At 38.1% G+C, this 26,212-nt stretch overlaps 2 protein-coding genes across 7 annotated transcripts in view; one reads left to right on the top strand and one right to left on the bottom strand.

Annotated features, from left to right (window-relative positions):
- The window catches only part of CERT1 (ceramide transporter 1), a 75,865-nt gene extending 56,265 nt beyond the window's left edge, over nucleotides 1-19,600 (bottom strand). For both annotated transcript variants that reach the window (XM_039730028.1, XM_039730027.1), the window contains exons 1-2: nucleotides 19,208-19,600; nucleotides 15,914-16,048 (exon numbers count right to left, since the gene is read on the bottom strand). In XM_039730028.1, the coding sequence (XP_039585962.1) occupies nucleotides 15,914-16,048; nucleotides 19,208-19,303 (231 nt within the window). In that variant the 5' untranslated portion in view covers nucleotides 19,304-19,600. The remainder of the gene's footprint in view (nucleotides 1-15,913; nucleotides 16,049-19,207) is intronic.
- The window catches only part of POLK (DNA polymerase kappa), a 33,398-nt gene continuing 26,686 nt past the window's right edge, over nucleotides 19,501-26,212 (top strand). Inside the window, exons 1-2 of one of the 5 annotated variants that reach the window (XM_039730020.1) lie at nucleotides 19,649-19,910; nucleotides 20,258-20,396. The gene's annotated coding sequence lies outside the window, so the exon portion shown is untranslated. The other 4 variants (XM_039730024.1, XM_039730021.1, XM_039730023.1 and 1 more) reach the window with 4 other exon arrangements.

A 26,212-nucleotide genomic window follows, 5' to 3' on the forward strand; every position in this document is an offset into this window, starting at 1 on the left:
CCATTTTCCATATTTTTGGCAACTGAAATAATTGTTTATCATCCTTCTCCTCTGATCTTTTTTTTTTTTTTTGGAAAACATGTTTCATTGGAAGAACCCTGAATTAACAGAACACAAAAGACAAATCACCTGAATCATGTGATGAGTTCTTTTCTTAACACAGAACAAATAAGGTTGTTGTCGATTAACCCCCTTCTCCACCAGTACAGAGTTCATATTTCATTTTCACTGATAACTTGGCAAACTTCTGTATGCTACTTTACAGTTACATACTCAGTACGTAATAGGCAGCACTTATTACATTCTCCTCCCCCTGACCTACAGATAAACTTCCCTGGTTTACCTCTGCCTATAACAGCTTTTATTGTTTTCTGTAGCTGCATCTAGCAAACACCACAAAGTGTTATTCACAACTTCTCAGGTCTGTCCTTTATTCTTCTAACATTCTCATAAGACTACTTTGATTCCTTTATGCTTTTCCGTTTCTCTTCACCTTTTTTCCTGTAGATCGCAACTCATTTCATTTCGGTCTCATTTCTTTCTGAGAGTCATGGTTTCTACCCTAGTGTTACTTCTCCCTTGTTTACTCAGAAGCTGTTTTAAAATGGTACAACTCTTAGCCAGTCACATGACAGGACCTTGGAGGATAAATAGGGATTTTCATCTGTAACAAGCTAAGGACATGTGCTGAGGCCAGGATATGTCCTAATGACCTTTCACAACAAAGATAAGGCAAGAAAGAGGAATGTTATGCAGGAAACAGGAAGAAAGTAGGAGTTCACTATCTATTCTCAGGATTTAAAGCACCTTGGAGAACTTCAGCTGCTTTTTCCCAACCCACAGCAGTCTCAAGCAACATACATAAATTGAGAGAGCACTGGGGAATAAAACTTAGATCAAGACACTTTGAATGGGGGCACCTGAAAATATTTACAGCATTTTCAAAGCCGAGTTTTAAGCACAGATTTAGGTGTCTGTAGCAGAGGTAATCTCTGTGTATGCCAAGAGCACCTTCAAGAGCCCTCATTAAAAAATAAACAAAACCAACAAAAAATCCCTACAGCTAAACCATAATTCCATTTAAGAACATGCTGCAATAAATAGGCCTCCAGGATCCACAAACAGCCTTTCTGTAGGACTCCTAAGCTTTTTTCCAAGGCACCTGCAGAAAATCCTGCAGAAACAAAAGCAATTCCAAGTATCCAAGCATCCTAGATCTTTCCAAAACTAAGGGACACTAGATTCTGAACATTTCTAAGCAGGAACAGTTTACATGAGAAAACACTCACTTGGCTTACAGTTATTGAGAAAGTCAGTAGCCAGCCCTAGTCTCATGAGTCACAGCTGATTGCACTGCCACAAATCCTTCCTGCTATACAGCTGTCAAGCCTGAGGTGTTCATAAAACAAGCTTCAGAGCAGTATCTGCTTGAAAAATACTGGTTCAGGTGTTTAAGGCAAATCACACAGGAAAGATTAAGTGTTTTCATGTACTTTATGAACTTCAAGAGTACTCCATGACAGAAAAAAAACCCCTCTAAATCAAAGCTGGAATGAAAAAACTCTTGCTTGATCTCTCTCATTACTCCAAACGGTGTTAATGGCATTTTGTCCTTTCCTTACTGAGGAAAGCCAGGGTGGTTCACAGCAGATACAACTCAAGTCTGCATATTGCTATTATTATAGCGTACTTCTGCCACTATTCTCATTGCAGAACTAGAAATTACCTAAGCTGAGATTATTTTAAAATTTTGAAGTATTTCTTATTAAGAAAATCCTGAGCTGGGAAGTAGGGCACAAGACAAACAATACAGGCCTAGAGAAAATGAAAATTACAATTCCTTAGATCTCAGACATGAATGTCACTAGCATAAATTCAACAGAGGCTGTCATCTAGCCTGACCTAAAACAGAAACCCAATATTTCCCCTTTGCTTCTCTTAGTGCAACTCAAAGCAAGTTAAGAGAACTTCACATTCTTTCTTTCTGAGTGGGTTTGAGTATGGTGTCAATCAGAAGTTACTTAACTGAAAATTGGGAAAACAAATCCAAGTTTTGGTAATCAAACTCCAGGTTTTTTCTTTGAAAAATGGCCTACACGTATATGCTTTATATCAGAGTACCTAAAGCTATTAAAAAAGCAAATACTCAGCTTTTAAGAAGCAAAAAAGAACCTTATCAAGTAAAACGAGCAAGTATTTTGCATATATTTCATTGATACAAATGCGGATTTTTTTGTTTTGTTTTGCATGTAGCATGTGTATGGGGACAAACCACCCGGCAATCACTTCTTTTCCACCTGGAATACAACTTGGTGCATTTTGCCCTTTGCTTCATCTGCTGAGGAAATACTGAAACACCACTCTGCAACTCTGATGTCTATCTGCATGCATCTTCATGTTAATAGGCCTGTAAATCTTTTCACCAGTTTCAACTTAAATACCTCTTATAAAAGTAGACATGAAAAGTTATACTCTAGAAAATGAGATACAAGCCAGACTGTAACTATTCATAAACAACTCTTCCAGCTCAACAAAGCTGAACACACAACTTTTCCCATGTGAACAGTGTCACTGTCCTACCATGCAAGGTACAATTTATCTACTGGTTAGTTTTTTACAATTCCCATGGCATTCAGGAAAAAGCATCCTTTTTGCACTGTTCTTCAACTTCCTGAAATTTCCCAGTTACAAAGTAACTGAACAAACTACCACTTCCTCCACAAAAAAAGCCAAATGTTCAGAGCAGTTACCACCAACCTACAGATTTGCTTATTTGTTTTCACAGATCATTCCATATGTTCTGGACCTGGATGTATTCACCCAAATGCCAAAACCACCTCTATCCTCTCAAGTTTTCAACAAGAAATTCAGAAGATCACTCCAGGATAATATGGATAGGACAAGAAAGGACAGAGGGGCACAAGCTATGATCAGAATAAAATAAACTGTGTCTGTAACATAGTACTACTTTTGAAACAGACAGAAGTTCAAAAGAGCACTGTATTCATCCATAAGCAAGGAAAACTCACAACAGAAGGCAGCAAACTGGTTAAAGGGAGAGATGTACATGTGATAATTTAGGATACAATGGACAACATCAGTATCCTATGTTAAAAAAAGAGAAGCTAAAGATATGATAAGCTATAGAATTAAGATAATGAGCACCTTAAAAATTAGTTAACTTGATGGAATAGAAAAAGGGAAAGCAATGAAATGTAGCAGGTAACAACATTAAATAAAGAAAAGTAAAAAATCACTCCATGATTCTCAGTAAGCAGCATGTATCAAAGCAAGAAAACATTGCAGTTACTGGGAATTGAGGCTAACACTGAAGTACATACTTTGACTATGAGAATAAAGGAAAAAAGAGCCTATTTGATACCAGGAAAAAAAAGAAAAAGTCATATGAACACATTGTACATGTACCTATGTTGAGGTGCTAACAAAACCCCCCCAAAAAAAGGGGGCTTTACTTTAAGTTTACTAAACTAAAAGTTTACTGCAGTGTGAAGGAATTAGCTCTAAAAGCACACATGTGAATTGTATTTCGGCTACCATGAAAAACCACTTTGGAACTGGCAAAGGCTGCCATTAGTTAACTAGAAAAAAGCAAATAAAACACCAAGTTTTAAAAAGTGCACATCTTAAAATTATTTTTCAAAAACACTTAATTAATGAGATTCAAACTGTGAAGAACTTGTCCCCTGCTTCCAAAATGTAAAATGGCTGAAAACATGCTAACTTTCAAAAAAACTTTGAACAGAAAGGTAGTGAAATGAAGTACTACTCACATGATTTTAAAGATGCATTCTACATGGTGATTATTACTTAAAGTCATCAATGGAAAAATTCTATCAGCTGAATCACAATGTGTGTTTTACCAAATAATATTATATGTGGTTAGGATTTTACTGGACAAGGCCAGTCAAAACATGGTTATTCATGCCTTATTGAATACTAAATAGCAGTATTTTTCAAGTTAGTGTATTTCTCTCCAGAGTCACTGAAAAGCTCATGGGTCAAGATAAAGACAGAAAGACCACTTACCTACTGCCAGTGTGGTCGATCAGATTTGATTTAGGGAAAACTGACTTAATTTATTGCAAAGTAGAGTTGGATGGTGAGAAACAAGAGAAGCACAGGAGGATTGGGAAAGAGGACTACGGTCTAACACTTTAATTCTGCCACTCCTTCCTCATGCTTTCACATGCTCCAGCAAGGATTGTATCCATCACTGCAATTCTTCAGGCCAAACCTGTTGCAGCATGGGGTCTTTGGAAGCTGCAGGCTTTGTTAAGACATATCCAGCAGCCACTGTTGGGTTCTAAACAGGCTGCAGTGTTGTCATCTGGACTGGTGTGATTCTCTGCACAGGTTACACCAAAAACTCCTGCACAACACTCTCCTCTACAGGCTGCAGGGGACCTCACTCTGTGGCTACTGCATCTTTTCCTGCCCAGCCAGCTGTTTCTCACACCTTTTCCTCACTCCTCTCTTTCTTACACACTGCTGAGCAGCATTTTTGCCATTTAACTCTGTTTACTTTGAGATGTCACACAGTGGCTGTGAGGCTCAGCTGTGCCCTGCACTGCGACCCCTGAAGCTGACCATGTTCTGTGCAGGACAACCAGGAGTCTCCTTACAGAGGCTGCATAGCAGACCCCAGCCCCATGACGTATATTCAGTGCAATCATAACAGCTCATCAAGATCCTTCTCTCACTATGAAGTATTTTTGATGACACTTGGCTTTAGAACTACAAACATTGAAGTAATTAATTTTGCAAGGATTTTTTAAATATCAATATCTATTGTGGATCTGAGCCTCAGGAGGGAACAACTTAAGGAAAGCACTGTACTTCATTACTTATAATACATATTATTAATAATGTACTGAAGTCCCAAAAGACATTACAAGTTCTAATTTTCTATATTTGCAATATTTGTGCCCTGCTGCCCCACAGAAAAGCCAAGGAGATCCACAAATCTGGCAAATACAAGTCTACCAAGAGTCACAACACAAAATTCCGGTTTCCCATCAAAACCTAATAGAAACACTAGACTACAATGTCTCGTATTTCCTTGTTGTTATTCATAAACAATAAGAACCCACTTTTTAGTTACACTGACTGGTTGTGTTCTTTTTACATTTACTTGTACTATTTTCTTACGACAGATTAGGAGTTTTTGATTAGGAGCTTGCTTTACAAGCCAGTAAATAAGACAGTTCTATGCCTATTGGAAGTGATAAACCTTTAGGGGCAAAACATGGGATATATCTAACTTCTTGCTCATTAGCATATTAAAAAGAAAACTTTCTCATAATAGCATATTTCCACATGTAGGAAAAAAACTTATAAAGAAAATAGGCTTAAAAACATAAAAGCTATTCAATGTTTTTACATTATTTGCTACTACCCAAATATTCTGCTTCAGGTCTTGAGTCAGGATATTTTCTTCTCAAAATGTCTTTAAACACTAAATTTTCTTCTAAATAATGATCTCTTCTTTTCAAAACCTAGTTAAGGTAGAGGCCAGTGAAAGGAGTGGCATATAAGCAGAATTTAAAGTTAGTTTGTTAGCATGGTATGCAAATTTAAAATTAGCTTGGTTTAATCCATTGCAAAGAAGCTCTCTCATGGGAGAACCTCCCTTTTAAGTCTGGATCAAGTATACATTGTATGTTACTTCAGCACTGAAACCACACTTAAAATTTGAAATTACAGATCTCAGGTGTAAACATGGTCAATCTGTTTTTCTGCACATCTGCCAAATAGATTCAGATGCATGATTATATTAAAAAAAAAAAAAATCATAATTTTTGTGAAGAATTAATCTATCTTACAGGACAGTACTTACATGATATAATCTTTTAGATTAGTATTTTATCAAATTATTTTTTGTGTTAATGAAGTGGAATTGGTAGGTAGTCATGCTGTGTTGGTTTATATGTAAACATACCCCTGACACTGCTATTTTCAATTGCCTACTGAAAAAACAATTACTAAATAGCAAGACATAGAGTATAACAAATGTGTACTTGAAATGTCACCTAAAAAGTATTCAAAGACATGGAATGGCACTGTGTTACTAGAAGAAAGAGGGCAAGGTTGAAATAGTTGTAAACCAGCATGTGCTTGCAGCTGTCACCCTAAGTGATCTACTAGTGAATACAGATACATGTAAAAGTTTCATGGATTAGTAAACTGGTATTAACAGATTTAGAGACACACAGAGAGGATATAACTCTGGGCCTGTAGGATATAACAGGATGTAACTAATGGGCCTGTACTGTTTAAACATAGTCTGAAGAACTTGAAACTTGGTCTAACTTATAGAACTTACCTTTAGAGCTAACTATCAGTTATGGAAATGGAAGCATACATGTTACTACTTTGGTGAGAACTAAGTCTAAGTGAATTCCCTGCAAACAAATACATATGATACTTCTCAGGTTTCCACTTGGAACAAAATATTTGCATTATCCACCAACAACATGCATCAGCCACAGAAAAAAACTGTAGAAAAACATCAAGCTAGAATTGATACAGATCACTATGTTAAACTTCTTAGGAACCACATAATATACAACAAGAAACTAGATTAATTAACAGGAAGGAAGCCAAGCAATTTTGTATCAACTTTAGAGAATGCAGAAAAACTGTATGAGCCACTTTTCTTAAAGGTTAATTTTACTGGACAGTCAAATATAGGAGCAGGAATCACACTCACACTGCTGCACTCCTAAGACAAGTATTTATATATTGATTAATTTAGTTGTACCTCACACAATGTACTGCAGTGTGTGGCACAGGAGACCCAGCACTCTCACATACACCACTGGCAAGAGAACAATATGGATTCCACAAGTAAACTACGAGTGAATATCCAGAGAAGGTACTCCCCCCTATCAGAAAAGCCATGCTTCATAGCACTGTATTGAGCTGACAGATAGAATACAACATTCTGGACCTAGATTCATGGCGATGGGAATGGAAATTCCTGTTCTAGGAAATCAGTGGCATTCCAACTAGAATAAAGGCCTGATGTACCTGCAGAAGCACCACACTAAGACTTAAGATTAGCTTGGTTTGAATCCAAACATAAGCAACTTAACACAGTACAACTGTGTAAGCATTTCTATAAATGCAGTATGAACATTATTAGCAACAGGACTTGCTAACTGTGCAATTCCCAGACCTGAGCTGATCTCATTAACTTGTTATGAAAACTGGCTCTATCAACTAGACCTTGGAACCAGGTGTCTCTTGTTATGATACAAAATTTAAGCATGAGATATCAAAGACCTGGAAACTATGGACACAGATGAAAAGCCATAGCCCTAGAACCATAAACAATTCCTTAACAGTCATATACCAGTTAGTGAAAACATGCAACCTCCACAGCTGGGAAGGCTGATTTTGCTCTTGGTAGCAGTGGCTACATAAAAGAAAACACACAAACAGCTGTGCAACAGGGCAAGGAAGCCATAAGGCTGCAGCCTGGGAAAGGACCACCTCTCCAGTATCACAGCACTCCAGTCATATATTAAAAGATGCTTACAAAAGATCTTGATTTGGGCCTACTGGAGTGTACCAATATCACTGATGGGACTAACCAGGGGAAACTGAGGCAAGTCATGACATCACACCGCAACAGGGCCTGTGTGTGTGTTTTGGCAAAAGATGTATGCTTCAGTTCTATACCCGTCCTGTCACCCAACCTTCCCCATTCCTCACTTAAGAGTTCTCCAATTAGGTTACCTTCACCTCAGCAACTAGGATCATCAAGAACAAAGATATCAGGCTAGAAATATTGTAGTGGCTAGATGGTACTGCACAGCTACAGGTAATTTAGGATTTAAGTCAAAAGTGACTGCTTTGAACACAAGATGATAATGGTTACTGTGTAATAAGTAACTTACAGCAATAATTAACAATATGCAAGAACTAATTTAAAGGAAAAGGCATGTTGCTAATGAATGTCAATCTAAAAACTTTCATTCTAAAGTTTAAAATTGACCTGAACTGTCAGTCTAAACTCTGCCATCACAGCTACCTCTAATTCTTTAATATATATTTGCATGTGTATACATATAGATCTATATATGCACACATAATTAGTTTTGAAAGAGCTGTAAAAGAGAACTTAAGAAAGAGCAACACTTGTCCTTAAAAGACAGCAACTGAACAAGCTTTAAGGACATATTGGACACCACTTAGAGTACAACCTCAGTTAAGTACCTGGAGACCCGGGGTAGTAAATTCTGTTCCAACTAGTCCTCTTAACTAAGGAATGATGGGCTTCAGTCGAGAGGCAGAACACATCAAACAGATTTAAAAAGTGGTGGAATTGGCCACACTACTTGATTGATTTCACCCTAACTAGAATTCAACGTGAGCACGGGAAAATAGCAACTAAAGTATACACCTAAAGGAGGAGACAAGATGATGAACTGGGAGAAGAAGGAAACAACATTCAAGCAGTCATCTATGACAAATTATTTTGAATGTATGAACAGAAAGAAGCGCAGTTAAGCTTCAGAAAGCATCTAAAAAAGAGATGGCCAGTTGCATATTGGCAGCTGCATATTGGCAGATGAAAAGTATTCTGACTTTTTGACTTTATATTCTATGAATGCATATCCAAAAGTAAGGTCTAATACTGTACAAAACCTCAACAGAGCTGTTGAAAACGTCATTAACAGCTACCACAAGACACACCAGATAATAAACAGCAAGTTGCCTAAGACGACTGTTGAGCAACAGTACAACCCTGGAGGGGGTGACATATGAACCAACCATATTCATGAGCAAGAAATCAACTATAAATCAATCTTACCAAAATGCATAGAAATTCAGATTAAGCAAGAATACGGATTGCAAGTAGCATAGAAAAAATTGCTGAGCTATAAAATCATAGCTTTAATACCTAAACCACTAGAATTTTTCAAAACTTGGTATACATCTGCAAGAAATACTCCACAGCATGAAACTGCTCCAGTATACTGACCCACAGGCAAGTATTATGACCCTGAAGTGTACATCAAATAATGAACTGTGTTAGAATTTAATTATCTTAATAAAAAGTCATGTTGGGGAACTATATTCTCTCTGATAATAAAAGGACAGAAATACTGCTGGATTACAGCCCTAGTTTCTGGAGTGTGGTAACACATGATCATATTCAAATCCTAAAAACTAATTCCTCAACAATATTAAGTAAGGGTAAGATATTTGGTTAATGTACATTGTAGATTTTTTTTTACATCTTAATAATTTCAGAACCTGCATCATAGTACAAAGAACAGCCTCACTGAGCTGATCTGGATGTGTATTTTTCCATTTCTGACTTAATTTCTTCAACACACACTACAGAAGAATTCATCCATTTCTCCACCATGCCAAATAATTATTTTTTGCTTAACCAGGATATTAGCACTTTATAGAAATTCAATATATACATACATTTTCATTTCACATCAACCTATCAACAGCTGGTTCAGATAACTCAGGAAGCATACACAAATTTGTACAGAAGATGTGAATGCCAAAACTAATTGTCCAGCAAAATCCTGTATTTCAAGGAACTCCATGTGTTGCACCAACAGCAGCCCAGTGTCATTATCTCCAAGGCATTTACTCCCTTTCCCTTCCTCCCTATCCTGTTGCTCTTTTGGCCTTTTCCTCTCCAGAACAAAACCACCTCAGGCCTTTCACACGAGACTCTGTACTCCTAAACACATTTGCCTCTATTTAGAATGTCCATTTCCCATTTAGCCAAAATCTCCCACCAGTTCTGATTTAACTACTTGATAGAGACACACACCAAAGCCAAACAGTACTAACTGCCACATGACCTAAATAAACCCCAACCTAGTTAGGGCTTGTATTGTAAGTCTTAGCTTACTCAGGTCATTTTTTAGTAGTAACTAAGGCTGAGAAGGCACTTTATCAAATTACAGAAAATTAATTATTCAATTAAATGCCCATCATGTCATGTTACACCAGATTGTTTTCCAGCCTCAGACATTTGGAAACAATATTTTACCCAAGCAATTAGCATCTACTACAAATTTATTGCTAGTGTTTCTGCCCAGGGCATGTTCTGATGGCTTAGCCTTTTTAATAAAAACTTTCACAAACACCTATCAGTTCCCATTCAACTTAACTAGCAACAAACTCAAGCAAACCTAACAGTAGATAAAAACTGCAATTACAGTGTTCTTTTAGCATAAGCAGGTATCTTAGCAAGATCAAATTTTGACACAGTAGCTAGGAAAAAAAAGCAAATCCAAACTTTATTTCCTCTATACCACTTCTATACACTACCACATCAACGGAGTCCAAAATACTGTTAGATTTCACATTGTATAAAGTGTAAAACTTTAAACACATCAATATATTCTTAATGTCAAGATTACTTTTTGAAAGTCTGCTTTGCAAGACATGATTTTTCAAGCTACTAAGCACTGACATCTCCTTCAATTGAAAATACACATCTTTATAATAAAAACTTAGAGATTTGTAGGTTTGACGTTTCTGTGGAAAAAACTCATAGGAAAGTTCTGCATGTGTTTTAATTGATAAGGGCATGAAGCATTTTCTGTTAACTTGTCAATCTATTTTTAAAAATGTCAATTTGTACTTCCTCTCACAAGTGCCCAATTATTAACGGTGGTATCGCTCAATAAATAAAACAGAAATACTACTAGAGTGAGGAAAGGTAGCTGTTCAACTAACCATATCTTTAAAAAGTGGAGCAAAATTTTTATTTTTAGTGGTTGATTATTGGATACAAACATGTCCATCTCTCTTCAAACTACATGTAAGGAAACGAGAAATTTAAAACTCAAAACTGCCAGTTTAGCTCTTTCGTGTACAATGTTCTTGTCCGCTTTGTAAACTGAAAGTAACATGTTTACATCTGTTCTAATTTATAAAATGAATATTTATGAAGTTCTTTACAATAACAATTTACTACTACTTAGAAAGGAAAAAAAGCTAAGACAATTCACTAAGCTGTCCCTTAGACAGACTTCCATTTTCTATCTTCTTGCCTTTCCTGAGCTCTAGATATTCATAGTAGATACTCAATTCCCACACCTTTTAGAAGTTCATTCTAAAGTTAAATGGCTGGCTTGCAATTTTGTATTAATATAAAATGTTATTACTGCCTTCATTAAGCAACTGTGCTTTCCAGTTGCTGCTTCTGGAAGAAAAAAGCCCCAACAAACATGTTTACTTGAAAGTATCTCCACTATTCAAACTGAATTTATTGTGCAGTCCTAGTTCAGGCATTTCCACAGAGCTGTCTAATTGTCTCTTTACAACACAACTGAAAAACAAACTACTCCAAAAACCCCAAACTACAAATCAACAGCAAGTTTCCATAAAGTTTTTGATATGTATATACATCATTGCAGTATAACCAAAGCCAAGGAAAACCATTGCATCACAGTTATTGCATCTGGTTTAAGCAACTAAAACCAAAAAGTTTTTCTACATAAATAAGACACACAGGAAAGAAGATTAATATCAATCACTTGATTAAAGCTACATGGCAAATATAGATTGTATCAGTAGAAAAGCTGAAGTTTTATGTTGGAACATAAGTTTCTGGAACTCTTCCTGTATACATAGTCACCTCTAGGGACAAAAAATACAAAGTTCACACACAGCTGAGTTTAAGCACTCTTAAAATTTTACCAAGCATTACATTTCTCTACACATTTTTTAATATCTTCCAAATACATCCATGCAGAAAAGCTACTGACCAGAAAAAAACCCCCTAAAATTCATCAGATAAACACTTTGTTATTAAGAATTCTATAAAGAGCTTTGAGAATCTATTAATATAAATTCCTATCATGATCAAATTAATGTTGGCCCTCCTCTTAGATTGCCTAAAGTGGGGGCAGAGCATACAATTTTATTCTTGATTTATCATGCTGTGACTACATGAATTAGTGCAAGTCACTCTGTACAAGAGTGGCGATGGCACTGTAAGAACAGACACAGCAATCAAAGTAAAGACAGCACAACCTTATGGACCAGGTTGCCTAAAAGTTGAACTTCCAGATCTACAGGGCATTTTCTTTTTGTTCTTTTAATAACACACCCGAGACTTTCCAACTCCAAAACCATGCCCCAGAGATCCACATTCACACGACTGCCATGAACATGCATTCTTAACCTTGTACACGGAATTCCCCACTGGAAGTCTGACTTCAAGAATGAATGAACAACAAAACTTTAAAATAAAGAAGGGTATTCTTAATAAAGACCAACTGGCCACTGAGTACCATCAACAGCAGTAATTTAGCACAGGCTAGATTAATATAACAAAGCTTAAGTTTGTCCATATATGAACTTTTTGTAATATACATAATTTCATCTCATTCACCGACCATATAGCAGAACTTTCATCTTTCAGCCTCCAGCCTGTTATAAATCAACTAAACACCTCCGAGGTGTCTTGTGGTATGTGGATAAAAGCAAGTCACGTAACATCATACACTGACTTCCATCATCCTTCCCCAAACTTAATTCATATGGCCAGTTCATTACTTGATGTAATCCAATGAGAATACAATAAATATTCATCCTTTGTTCATCTATTCCAGAGAAATTAGCTCTTTTCAGTCCCAGTAGTCTAACCAGATCTCATATCTTTCATTCAATGAAAGGTTACTGTCACATGGCCATACCTTTTCTGGACGTGTGAGAGCATAATTCTGCACTTGAAACACAAAAAAACTACGCTAATAAGCACAAATTTAACTAGTATTCTGTCATCAAATAAGAGAAGAGGTGAGTGTCTTACAACATATTCCTGTAAAATTATCTATCAATCCCTACCCAGTAAAATACAAATAATACAACAAGAGCAGAAGCAACATGGATGGGTTTCTGCATACAATATTCATGTCTCAATTAATACTACAACTTATAATTAGACTCATCTTCATTGCTGAAAGTACAGTAATACTACTCAGTGACAGCAAACTTCCAAATTTATGCTTATATATTAACAAAATGTCATCATTCTATAGTAACAGTAGAGTTAACTATGCACAAAAAATCATTACATTCCCCATCAGATTCAAACATGCATACGTAATCCAAGTGCCTAAAAGCTTTATGAAAATCCAGCTACACTTTCCTACAAGGGAACATTACAGTTAACACCATCTCATACTACAGAAAACTGAAATGCAACAGGTTAAGATAGAAGTAGTTAATACTTCTGAATCTGGATCTGAAAGATCAAGGGAAACTGAACTTAGGAGTATAGTGAAAGATTGCTGAAAAATGTTTAAGATCTCAACTACATCAAATCAGTGCAGCTGAATTAAGCCAATAAGAAATCTGACATCCCCTCCTTACCAAATTAATCACCAATAATTCAGTAAATAATAAGTTCCACTGAGAGCAAAGGTAGTTTCCATGCATTATCATTTCAACACTTATTTTATCAGCTATTGGTGTTTTCCTATGCAGTCAAATACATGGTAGAAGGTTACAGTTACTGAAGACACTATGAGGATACAAAAGTAAAGATCAACTATGGGCCTCAGGAAGAATATCTTAAACATTTATCTTTGAGCATAATCAATTTTCAACTGAAAACCTAAGTTTTAACTTGAATACAAAATACAATATTCAATTTGCTACCAAACAACTATTAATGTTGCAGAAGCAACAGAAGCATCAATGCTAAAACTATGGCATTAAAGCACAACCTCTGAAAAACAAAGAGAGAATCATTACAAGACAGTTTCAAAAGTATATTTCTATATTCTAGAGACATGAAATGATCCAATAGTATTCCTCAACTTTTAAAATTTCCACAACAATAACTTTAATTGCAGCTAGATATAATTAACTGGAACTTACTAGCTTTCAGGAATACCATCTACCAAATGAACTGTCAACTACCATTCACAAAGCATGAGCCTGAACAAAAACAGAACTAAAATATCCGATTAACCTTTAGAGCTGTAGTTGTTTTTAATTCTTTCTCCATGTATTCAAGAAGTTCAAGAACTTAAAAAATAGATGCATCAATTCAACTCCAAGTTACCATATCTAACAAGTGCCAGAGAGGAAAAAGAGAAAAGGTACCTGTAAGAAGTTCCAGGGTTTCATACATCCTAGTCTGAAGACACGCTTGCCAGCTTCCCCTTGTAAACTGCAATTTACCAAAACATTCCAGCAGCAATAGTGGTATCCCTACAACCTCTCACTCCACCACCACAGCTGGAATTCAAGCTGCTGAGATGTGCTGTACAGCATGCGTGCAAATGCCCTTTGGCTACATCCTTGCCACTACCTTCCTGTCTCTGCCTGGTTGGCATGCTAAGCTCTTGCCTCTTGAGAGATTTTTGGAAGTTTGAATCATAGGCTCAGGCTGCCATAGATACACCTCAGTGAGAACTCCTAGAGACTGTCATGTACAATCAAATCCTGATTAAGCCACATGTTGAGGAAGTTCTAGAAGTGCAAACAGTTCAAAAAAATAAAACACATTGTACGATCTGTTTGAATTTTCAGATGACAACAATACTTGCCAGACATCTAAATGCAAAAACTTCCTTTTCTTCACAAGCTTTTCTCCAAAATACATCCAGTTTATGTAATCAATCCAGCCTTTTTTTTTAAACCAAGAGGCGTTAAATAAAATTCTCTTTGTAAGCTTATTATCAGTAAGGAAGAATACTTCTTGTTCATCATCCTTAATTCAACTTGAAAAATTCCATATATTTGGTGGAATAAGAATATACATGCTAAGATTTAACACTGGTACTTTAGGAATTTGTGTGTATGTGAAAGTCTAGCTATTTTTACTCTAAATCACATAACTGGACAGACTATTTAATGATATTGCAGAAAGACTGCAGCATGCTATTTGACAGCCATAGTCATAATGTGTATTGTAATTCTGAAAGCCAAAAAAGCAGATTTTTTTATCTTCTAAGACAAATTAATCCTTTTCATTTTTAATGGAGTCATAAAGGTTGGGGAAAAACGTTAATGTTATCAAGTACAACCACCAATCCAGCACCACCACATTCACCACTAAACCATGCCATCAAATGCCATATCAACACTTTTTTGACACTTGCAGGGATGGCAACTCCACTGCTACCCTGGGCATCCTGTTTCAACATTTTACAACCTATCTGTAGAAGCATTTTTACTGTGTAATCTAAACCTCCCCTTAGACAACCTGAGGGCATTTACTCTCATCCATCCACTTCCTACCTGGAAGAAGAGACTGAAATACAACTTGTTACAACCTCCCTGCAGATAGTTTAAGAGGGCCATAAGGTCCCCCCACAGCCTCCTCTTCTCCAGCCTAAGCAACCCCAGCCCCCTCATCCACTCGTCATAACACTTATGCTCATTTATATAAAGGCTCTTTATTCTTACCAGTCTATTCCAAACCTTCTTTTAGCATTTGACAAAAACAGCAACACACTAACTTGTTCAGAGAAAGAAGCACAAAATATTTTATGCTGGAAACCGACAGAGCTGTGTTCAGAAAGTCAACAACCACAGACAAAGAACCACTACCCTCTTTCTAAAGCAAAGACTGTGAAGGATGGTACCTCCTATGGGAAGTTGGTCTGGGGTCTTCAATTGACCCATGGAGAAATTTTTGCACCCTTCAGAGGCAGACAATCCACCCACAAAACCCTCTAATGTAAGAAAAGTTGCTTGCCGAAGCCACAAATTAAAAGAGTTTGTTTCAGCGTTAGGAACTCCTTGCCCTGCTCCACAGTGTTCCACCGACACCAATGTCATAAGCAGATGACCTTTAAGAATTTGCCATACCCATGTTTGCTTTCACCAGACACAAATATATAGCACTTCAAAACATGAATCATGTCAATAATAAAATTGTACTTACTGTAATCTCAGCCTTGCTCAGACAGATAGAGCCTCTGCAGCCATACTCTGTTTCGTCTTCAGACTTGTAATAACTGAGTGTGTTGCTTTTCAGAACTACCCATCGATCCTGCCACCCATGAATGTAGTTGGTCCACTGTAAAAAAATTTTCCAGAGATCAGCCAACAGAAAGACAACAATAAAAGAATGATGCATATTTTCTAGGCTTTTGAGTGCCTGAAGAAAAAGGTAACTTATTTTTACAAGTTCTTTCTAAATTAGAATTTTTTTCTCCTCAGAGATCCTAGAATAATTTTACAAACTCCCAAAGCAACCAAAAAGCAGTTGTTTTGAAGGGTCAATAAGACAACAGATACCTGGACTCCAACTGCACTGCCAAGGCCAGTCACAATAAAGGCAATAAATGTACTGACACAAATTGAGGAAAAAAGGGGAGGGGGAAAAAAAAATCAAACATTAATGACTGAGGCGAGTTTAGGCACCTGATTTAAAAGCTGGAGCTAGGCCAAAAGATTTAAGTGGAACACCGCATAATTTATTTTATATAAAATACTATATAAAGTTATCTTCATATAAATACAAACATGCCATTATCCCACAGCACAGTAAATAACTATTGTAGTGCCTAGGGGACTCAGTGTTTTATTAATTTAATGTTGCCCATACATACTGCTTTATCAGCAGACAGCCAATCAGGTTTTTGCTATTCAGATTTTTCTAGGGACTCCACACTCACATACTGAATAAAACCAATATTCAGGGAACAAATTCTGGATTCATTCTAAAGACATCTAGTAAGAAGTGACCAAAAGTTCTGATTATTATTCTCACAATTGCAACATTTTTTCTGACTGCACTTTGTAGACTCATATGAACTTCATAGAATCATCTGGCTCTGACAGAAAATCAGGACTGTCCCATAATTCTGACAATGCATGGTGCCAATGTCATACACTTGATAAAAATAGAGACAAAAGCATTGAAACCAATCTTAGCATGCAAGCATTTCTTTGATTTTGACAAATGTTTTTTGATTAAAAACTCTGGTTAACGTTTAAGTCTATCCATCATTCATTATTTTGTAATCAAAAAAATGAGGGGGAAAAGTCAACTCTCAGTCTCGTTCCCACTTCATACTACATACATTAGTTAACACATACTCCATAATTACATGTTAACTTTAGTAATAAGACAATGAGGTCTAAAGAAAAAGATTATAGCTAAGAAATTCTTAACAATTTTCAAATGTAGGCAAGACCTTGATTTGCTCTTAGAATAAAAAGCCCTTTTTCATCTCTTAATACAGCTAATTGTTAAATACAGCATTACTTAAATAAAGCCTCAAGTGTGTTTAGTGCACGAAGTGGTAGCATAAGCATTCAGAGGTGTATTATTTCCTGCCTTCCTCTTTTCATATCTCTCATGTTCCCAACTCCTCCCAGGATGTGCAAGGCAGAGTCCAAAGTTATTTTGGGGGAAAAAAAAGCAAAGACAACGGCCTTTCCTTCTCTGAAAAAGTTAACAGAAACATATATAGCAATGAATCTTGCATCTGCTGTCGCAATCAAAGCTTGTTGCAATCCAAATGTGCCATCCTTAAAGTATACTTGGGTAGGCATGAGGTTTTGGCAGAGAAAAGATCAGTGTTTTTCCAAGCATCTAGATTCTCATGCTTCCTGAAAGCTTCTTCCACTGAAGTTCTTTCCTTGTATCCACCTTAAAAGCATTAGCAGGAAATACAATGGAAAAAAGCCTAGAGTTTCAAAACATTTCAAAAGAGCAGCAGGGTATACTTCTAACAAGTTTCTCTTACCAAATTCCTCCATTACCTTTGCAACTTTTCTCTTTACTGACGGCAAGAACTACTAAAACTACTACTCACACAGTGAACGGCAGCCTACTTCTATGATTTTAGAACTTAATTATTCACAGTAAGATATTAAAAATAGCTACTTCCTTATTATAAGGTTCAGTATGCTACCATTCCATTTAATTAGTTTACTTTAATAATTACTGAGGTATCAACTAACAAAAGGTAACCTTACCCCCCAAACATATTCATTGAGACAGGTTTCACCATACTTGACTATTCAGATTAAATTCTGGGTTCTCATGGGAATGACACTCTCTGCTGCACTCTGCATAATCATCCACAGAAGTAAAAAGTTTGCACATACCTCAGCTAGAATGTCTGAAGCTATGCCTTCACCTGCTACACCACTGAGAAAGAACACCTGGACTTTGTATTTCATTTGCTAACATAAAAATTAATTACATCCTACAAATTACTTCCCTTCTAACGACGGAAGCATCTTACCCAAGGAAAACTTTGCTGTGAAAAAAACACAAACAAAACAGCAAAAGCACACCAAACAAAAATCTCTTATTGTAACTGCTCTAACACTATCTCACATCCATCTCATCCCCTCCTTCCCCCACCCACTACTAGATAAGATCTTACAAACGAGAGCAGAGATCCTTCTCTTCTAATCATTCCTCTTATCTCTGGGGTTAGAAACATTTCCAGCCTGGAAGGAGTTCACAAAGTCCCTCACAACAGCGTGAACTCAGTTATGGCTGTTTTCTACGCATTCAAGGCAGTGTAAGATATCCGTATCCCGTGCCTCCTACGTTGGCTTGTGCCTAGCTTTATTGAGTAGGACAAGAAAAAAATACAAAACATAGTACTTTAATCTTACAGATATCTCAATGTTGTTCTGAACATACTTTCTGTAATAAAAAAATAAAATATCCGTATGAAAACTAAGTAATTCAATACTCTAAAGTACTGCTGAAAATAAAATTTTCCAGTATAAACCGACACATGCTGGGAAGCCACCTTCCGAGTGATAAAAGCGAAAATAACGATGGTTATTTTTAAAAGGGGAAATAAGCCGTATAGCCATTTTCCTTTTCCTCTCCTCCCGCTATCTCTTGCCGCAGGAGTATTTCAATGCCCTGTTTGGATACTTGCACTCAAAGCCTGCTCCCGAGGACACACGACTGCTTGTGGGCGCCTCCGGGAGCTCCCGGGTAGCCGCGACACCCAGGCCCGGCGCCGCTCCGGCCGGAGCCCGAGGCGCGGGGGAGACGCCCTCCCTGCGCGGCGGCCGGAGCCCCGCGCAGTGCGGCCGGCTGGCCCGGGGGTGCCCCGGCCGTGCCAGCGCCGCCCGCGGAGCCGCCCGCCTCGCCCCCGCCACCGGGCCCCTCGGCCCGAGCCCCCGGGGCGGCCGGGCCTGACAGCGAGGAAGATGGGTGGCGGCAGGGCGCAGGAATGGGGTAGAGGCGGCTTACCTTGCTGAGCACCCCGCAGAGCTCAACAGGCAGTCCGAGCTCGGTCTCGGGGTCCTCCTCGGAGCCGGAGGAATTCCAGCTCTGGTTGTCCGACATGGAGACCGGAGCCGCAGCCACCGCCGAGCTGGGAAAGAGCCGGAGCGGCCCCCGCCCACAGCAGCCTTCTTCTGCCGAAGGGACCGGAGCGACGGGCTCTACTCGAGCGGATGCCGTCACCGAGCGCCGCTCGCCCCTGCCAGCAACCGGCCGGCAACCAGGCTCACAGCCCCGGGATCCCCCCGCCGCGGCCCCTCAGACCCCGCCCGCGGCCAGAGCCACAACACCGGGACAGCGAGGGGAGGAGGGGCGAGCGCGCGTCCGCCTGCCGGGCACCCGCTCAGCGCGCTCCCGCCGCCGCCATCTTAGGTGAGGCGGGCGCTCAGTACCACCACAGACGAGCACCCCGCCCCGGCGCGGCGCCCCCCGGGAGTTGTAGTCCGGCTCCGCGCCGCCGTGAGTCTGGGCGCCACAGCCTCTCACTGGTGCCGCAGGACGTGCTGGGAGATGTAGTCTCACTCCGACGGAGCGCGGCCGCCATCTTGGTTTTGTCGTTCCTGTGGCGGCGCCGGCGGGCATCGCCTCAGTGCCGCCGGGGGAAGGGCGCTCCGCCACCAAGGGCGACGGGGCTGCCCAGGGCGGTGTTTGCTTTGTCTTTTGCGCTGAGGTATTCGTTTTATCTTTAGCTAGGCGAAGCGTCTGTCCGACTCTGCTTCCTTTCAAGGGCAAGGAGATGTAGGCTCTCTTCCTCGCCTCAGACCGGAGGACAGTTGAGGGGGTTGAGCGCCAAATTTTTCCCTAATCAAATATGGTGGAGGCGGCGGCGGGAAGGGGCGGGAGATGGTGCCGGCTGTGGGTGAAGCGGGAGGGGAGGGCGAGGCGTTCGGAGCCGTGCGGGTTGTGCTCCCCGGCGGAGTGAGGGGTCCGCGTCCCGCTGCGGCTGTCTGCCATTTGGGAAACCGCTTTCGTAGTTCGGGGAGAGAAACGGTGAGATTTTGGTTTTTTGTTCCTCAGACTTCGTCTGAAATACGTGCTTTCGTCGACATTTATGGGTGGAGATATATTTGTAGGATTGGGGAAAAACCCCACCCTGTGGTACCTGTCACTTCACGGTTTGTGAGCGGCGAATATAGTGGTTTGGGAAAGACTTAAGGTTTGTACTAACTCCTTTCTCTTGATTTTTTGGGCTGAGGAAAAGTGTGTTAAAGAGTGTTAGTTGAGGAAATTTCGGGTTGGGAAGATACACTTCTGTTATTGTTGTAAGAGCAATGCTGCACAATTCTGTTTTCTTGGACTTTTTCCTTATGACAAATCATTGTGTAATTTTTCCCTGTTAGGCTGTTTGAAAGTTTCCATTGAGGGTTTGTTTTCTTTTTGAAAGAACATTGACACATCTACTTATATGCATTCTTTGTATATAGCAATTAAAAGTTAAATAATATTCACACCTGCTCAAAGTCTCAGATATAAAGATATTTACAATGAAAGCAGAACTGAGGATAATTCAAAAGGCAGCATCATTGTCCTAAATTATTAGAAATAAAAAATAGTCTTAGATCTCTTAATACTTGTGTAATCACTGCAATGTACAGGAAAAAACTTCTACAGAAGTCTACTGTGGGTGCTGCTTTAGACAGTTTGCCAAAAACCAATTCACTACGTTTTTGAGAAGAAACCAAGTGCATATTTTTTCTCCTTAGCGTTGGTTTCAATGTATTGTATTTGTCAAGCAGGCTTTGTAAGTATCGATATGTGTGAGAATAATTTATACTTCTTCTCTGCGATATGTTGTCAAAGTTAGTTGGCATTACCTGTAAAGCCAGTTGTGTTTTCCCATTTAAATTCCGAATGAACTTTTCAGGAGCAGGAGCTGAAGAGACATGTCTGAGCAAGTCCTTTTGGCAGTGGCAGTAGCATGTGCGCAAGACGTTTCTTGTCATGCTTTTGATCTGAAACTATTCGCTTAGTTACAGAGGAAGCTTGCTTTTTCTTTCCCCCCCCCCGAACATTGAATCAATCAGTTCTACGAATGCGTTGGGTAGATATTTTCTCGGGTTGTTCAACAAACATACCCATCCTTTTTAGAGAGAGTATTTGTTTTGTTTATTAATTGTGGCTAGCATTTTACAAACTTTAAGTGGAAAAATGCTGAATGCTTAAAGGTTTGCATGTTCAGCTTTTCATCTAATGCATTGGCTGTGCTAGGTATTAGGTTTTTGTTTACATCTGCCGCATGCTCCCAATGGATCTTGTTTTTCAACACAGCATCACCAGCTTATGTTCTTCCAAAAGCTGAACTGCAATTGTGAATGCCGTGTGTAAATTACCTTTCTTTCCAATGTTCTGACCATTTTTTAGAAGCATAACATACTGTCTGTCACTCTTAATGAGGTAAGGCCATACCCTTTTCAGCAACCATGGGGTGCAGTGGGAATAGATTTGTAAACAAAAGGTTTCACGCTGAGGACTTGAAGTTCTTCTTGCGTTTTGAGAGGTGTTTTTTTCAGACTACAGTTGTTTGATCCCTTGGAAGGCACTACATTAACAATTGTGGTTTAGCAGGTATGCTCTGGAAAAGTAGTGTTCCAGTTACATATTGTTTGAAAAGAATCAGGTTTGCCTGTGCCAAGACCAATCTGGGATGCGAACCAAAGCATAGGAAATGTAGAAAATCGTACTAGTTTCCAGATGCACTGGCTCGTCTTTAACTCCTTCTATATCTCTTCTACTGAACCTTTATTTTGTGATTTATTGCTGTGTTTGTTCTTTCATAGCAAGTGTCTCTGTACTCAGTCTGTACCATTCTAGAGTCATAGGGATTGCAAGAAGTTTGCCAATTACTGTTTTAAGTGGAAATAGTCCTCATCTTTTTTAGAACAGCGGAACAGATAGTGTTCTGTATTACTGTTGTGTATACTACTCATACTACAAAAATGAGTTTTGCTGCTTGGAATGTCAGTCATAATAAGCACTGTCAAGTGTGTAACTTTATAAATACATTTTTTTTTCTCCCTTTTTATGTATCTTTTTTCCGCTCCGATACATTCTATTTTAGGGTGTTTATTTCATGTTTTTAAAACAGAATCTCCGTCACTTTCTAGTGTGTTCATGCTTACTATTATGTTTGTTGTGAAATTGTCTTGGTTTGAAAAGACAGGAGTCTGTGAAGGAAGGCAAAAGCCTCCTGTGAAATGGAAAAGGTAAACCCCCTCCTTCCGAATTATCACAACTTCAGAATTAAAAGGGCTCTCAGGCAAAGATATGGGAATGGGAATAACAGTTTTTTTACTAGGAAGAAAAAAACTAAATAACAATGTAATTTAACACAAGCAAAACAACCACTGGCAGAGTGAGAAAAGACCTGGCACCCTGAGAAGTCAGGGTGCTGATAGCAGTCCAGCCAAATGGTGGCTGCTCCTCCTGGAGCGGCGATCTGCAGAAGGGTGTAGATCCCTTCCGAAAATGCGGCGAAGGAGCAGCTGGGCCTCGGTTCCTGATTCCTCTCGGAAATCCAGCGAAGAAGGCTGTCTGTGGTCTCAGAAGTGCTTGTTTTATGGTGGCAGTGATGCTTGGCTCCTCCCTCTGGGTGGAGCATCTCCCAATGGGATGATGTAACTAATCTTACCAGCCACAGTGAGTAATTCAATAGCCCATTAGCAGGAGATTATCTTCCTGGCAGTGTCATTGTTCTTGAAAGAGATAAGAAAAACTGCCTAACCCCCAACAGATGGCAAAAATAGAATACATGCTTATTTTACAAGCCAGGACAGAAATTTAAGACTATTTTTCTTAGGAGGATCCTTAAAGGAGCTTTGTTATGCCACAGCATATTGCTTAATAGCATAGGCTTAGAAATATTAATGATTCAGACACTTTATTCTAAAACAGTTTTGCTCTCTGTGAATCACTGTATTAGGCTTTTATTTCTAAGTAAAAAAAACCCAAAACAACCATATATGAATCCGTTGGCACTAAATATGTCTGTAGAAGCCCAGTTGCAGATAACTGCACTATCTCTAGTGTAGTTTTTACTGATGAGTGTTCAGATCCTTCATTATTTTCTTTATGAATTAAACTACTAAAGCCTTTGTTTTCAGTAATCTAGAAGCACAAGGAAAACTTAGTTAAAGACTTGAGATAAAGCATTGAGTTGAAAAGGTCCTTTAAAATACTGAACAGAGGCAGAATAAGATACCATGGTTCTTTACACTTCTAATAAACTTAGATGTTCTAAAGACATGAGTATTTTTTGGCAGAGAAACCGAAAGTAGAATTTAGAACAGAATAGCTTTGCATCTTGCCTACAGAAAATTGATAGGGGTGAGTATTCCACTTATTTTACTTGTGTCACTCTTCACATAAGCAAAGAATTATCCAGACAGATTGGTGAATGACATAAAATATTTTGACATTTATTTTTGAACATTATCAGAAGCAGTCTCTATTAACTGTTGACTTTAAGTGTGAATTATTTAATGTTTTAAAAGATGGATTTGCTTGTAATTTGTTGCATCTTAAAGTTGGTGAATGTACAGAAAACATAATTCTAGGACTTTATTTTTTCAGGGCTACTCCAGGTGCTTGTATGGGATCTACATTTTTGTAAAATGCTGTGTCATCTGCTACTTTAAAAGTACTCTCATTTGATATGTGTCAGCTTGAGCACTTGGAATTCTCACTTCCATGAATTCTAGCCCAGTTTTCTGTTCAATATTATCATGTGCTCTGGCTTATTACATTTGTAAAGATATTACATCTTTATTGAAAGATTCTTTTTTCTAAGGAACTCGTTTGTGTTGTATTTTGAGAGAGAGAGAGTAGTGAAACAGTAGTTTTGAACAGACTAGCTAGGAATCTATGTGGTTAACACCATGTATGTTAAATGTATATGTATTAAATGCTGACAACACTGTTGTGCAGTTCCTTCTGCCAGTTTTTTCCTTGCAAATCACTACAGGATTAGAATCGACAGGAGTCTTCTCAGGGCCATTCAGAAGCCAAGCCTCTAGTAAAAATCAAACACCCTGAGGAGTTGAGCAGATATTAGAAGTCTGATATGCTTCCTTGAACATGCCTTTAAATAAAGGAATATCTGAAATGTTTTAATTGAGAGAAAATAGGAAGTTTATTTTGGGCTCTTGCTACAGTAAATGATGTATCAGATTTTGATGCAATACTATTGGTGGCTTTTATGAGTTTTACAGAAATTAAGAAAAATATTTCATTTAGATGCTTGTTTTAGACATCCTAAGGATAATATTTAAAAGATCATCAGGGAAAGAGTCTCTATTATTTGTGTTGCTATTTGCAACATTTATTTCAATTCTTCTTGCATACCATGGAGACTTACTTAGGATAATTAGGGTGTAAAAGACAGTCTTTTATGTCTGTACTATATGTTTGGATTCCTTTTTGAGTTTTTGGGCTCTGGGCTCAGTAGACAATTGTGTCTCTTAGTAACTGCTTTGCAGTTCACATGGTCATGAGAATATGTGATAGCAAAGATATCAGAATTTGTTTTAATTATGAGGACAAGTACACAACTTACATGCATTAAACAATAACTCAGCATGCAAATAAACTATTTTTCAAGCTTTTCCATACTAGTGTCATTTTCCAGTCTTGATAGTTCTTCCCATGTTGTTAACATGGTCAACAAAAGATGAACTGTTAACATAATTTGCAAATGTTAATAATGTACATAATAGCACTGCGCCTACTGAATTGAATATTCTTATATACAAATATCATATATTTTGCATTATTTTATTACATGGAAACTGTAATATGAAGACATTTAACTTCTCATACTGTATACAGAGTTTAAGTTGCTGGAATTGAAGGATTTTTAATGAAGACAAGATGGAAGAGTTTCACAGGATCAAATACTAGCCATTTCCTTTATATTGGTTCAACTGTCAAAAAATGCTAAATTTAAATGAAGGTAGAGACACTTGAAATTAAATTGTTGCTCTGATTTTATTGCTGTTTCAATCTCTTGACACTTTCACATATTATATAATCCTGTCTTACTAGTTAGTTTAGTTTCTGTGCCTCATTCTAGAAGAGCTTGATTACTGGTAATTAATGATCTTTTCCCACTTGTAGGCATGACAGCTTACTCATGAAACTTTCTACACAGTAATGGTATTTTGTGGTTCTTCTCAATGTTTTTGCTTGTTTGGTGGTTTGCTTTACATTGAATGTTGAGATTCATTGCCAAAGTAGAAGTCCTTCCCTAGCAATTGGAAAGTTATCTCCTTCCACTTACATATGATTTTCCTGCTTCCCCTCATTCCCCAATTACAGGAATAAGAGGGTAGTATATTACTGTAGACTACCATCATAGATTCCTCTGGTTTCACATCCTACTTTCTTAGTATGGTACTGAGGGAGATGTCATGTTTTGTAGAGGAAACAGCTTTGTCTCGCAACAGCTTCTTGAGGTAACAGTATGCCAAAAGCATGTCACTGTGTGTAGACTGTTTCATTAGATTTTCATTCCTTACCCACTTTTTCCAAATTTTTTTAGGAAAAAAATTGTCACCACAAGTTTAGTGTTTTCTCTAGCCTAATTGAAACAGTTACTATGTTGACATATTTTTCACATTTTGCACAGTTGAAAACTCTGCTGCTTCTCTGTTACATTTAAATATTTTCATTTTCATCTGTGGCAAATGAGGACTGGCTTTATCTGACAGTTCTATATCAGTTGTCTTGTGGTAGCTATTGTGATTCATTTCAATATGTTAAATATTTTATGGAATTTTTTTCCGGACCTGTTAGTTTGAAACTAAGATAATGTTCAGGTTCTTTTAATATTAAGCAGCTAGAAATTGTATCACCTGTTATTCATGTTTTCCTTTCTGTACATCTGTAAGCTCTGGTGGGTCACAAATGTCATGTCCTCAGGTACATATTTTCTTCTTAATTTCTGCTAAGGTATTATTTGCTATTTATACCTTTTCT

The sequence above is a fragment of the Passer montanus genome, unplaced genomic scaffold (assembly GCF_014805655.1).
Source record: "Passer montanus isolate IOZ18808 unplaced genomic scaffold, ASM1480565v1 scaffold7, whole genome shotgun sequence".
Taxonomy (NCBI): Eukaryota; Metazoa; Chordata; class Aves; order Passeriformes; family Passeridae; genus Passer; species Passer montanus.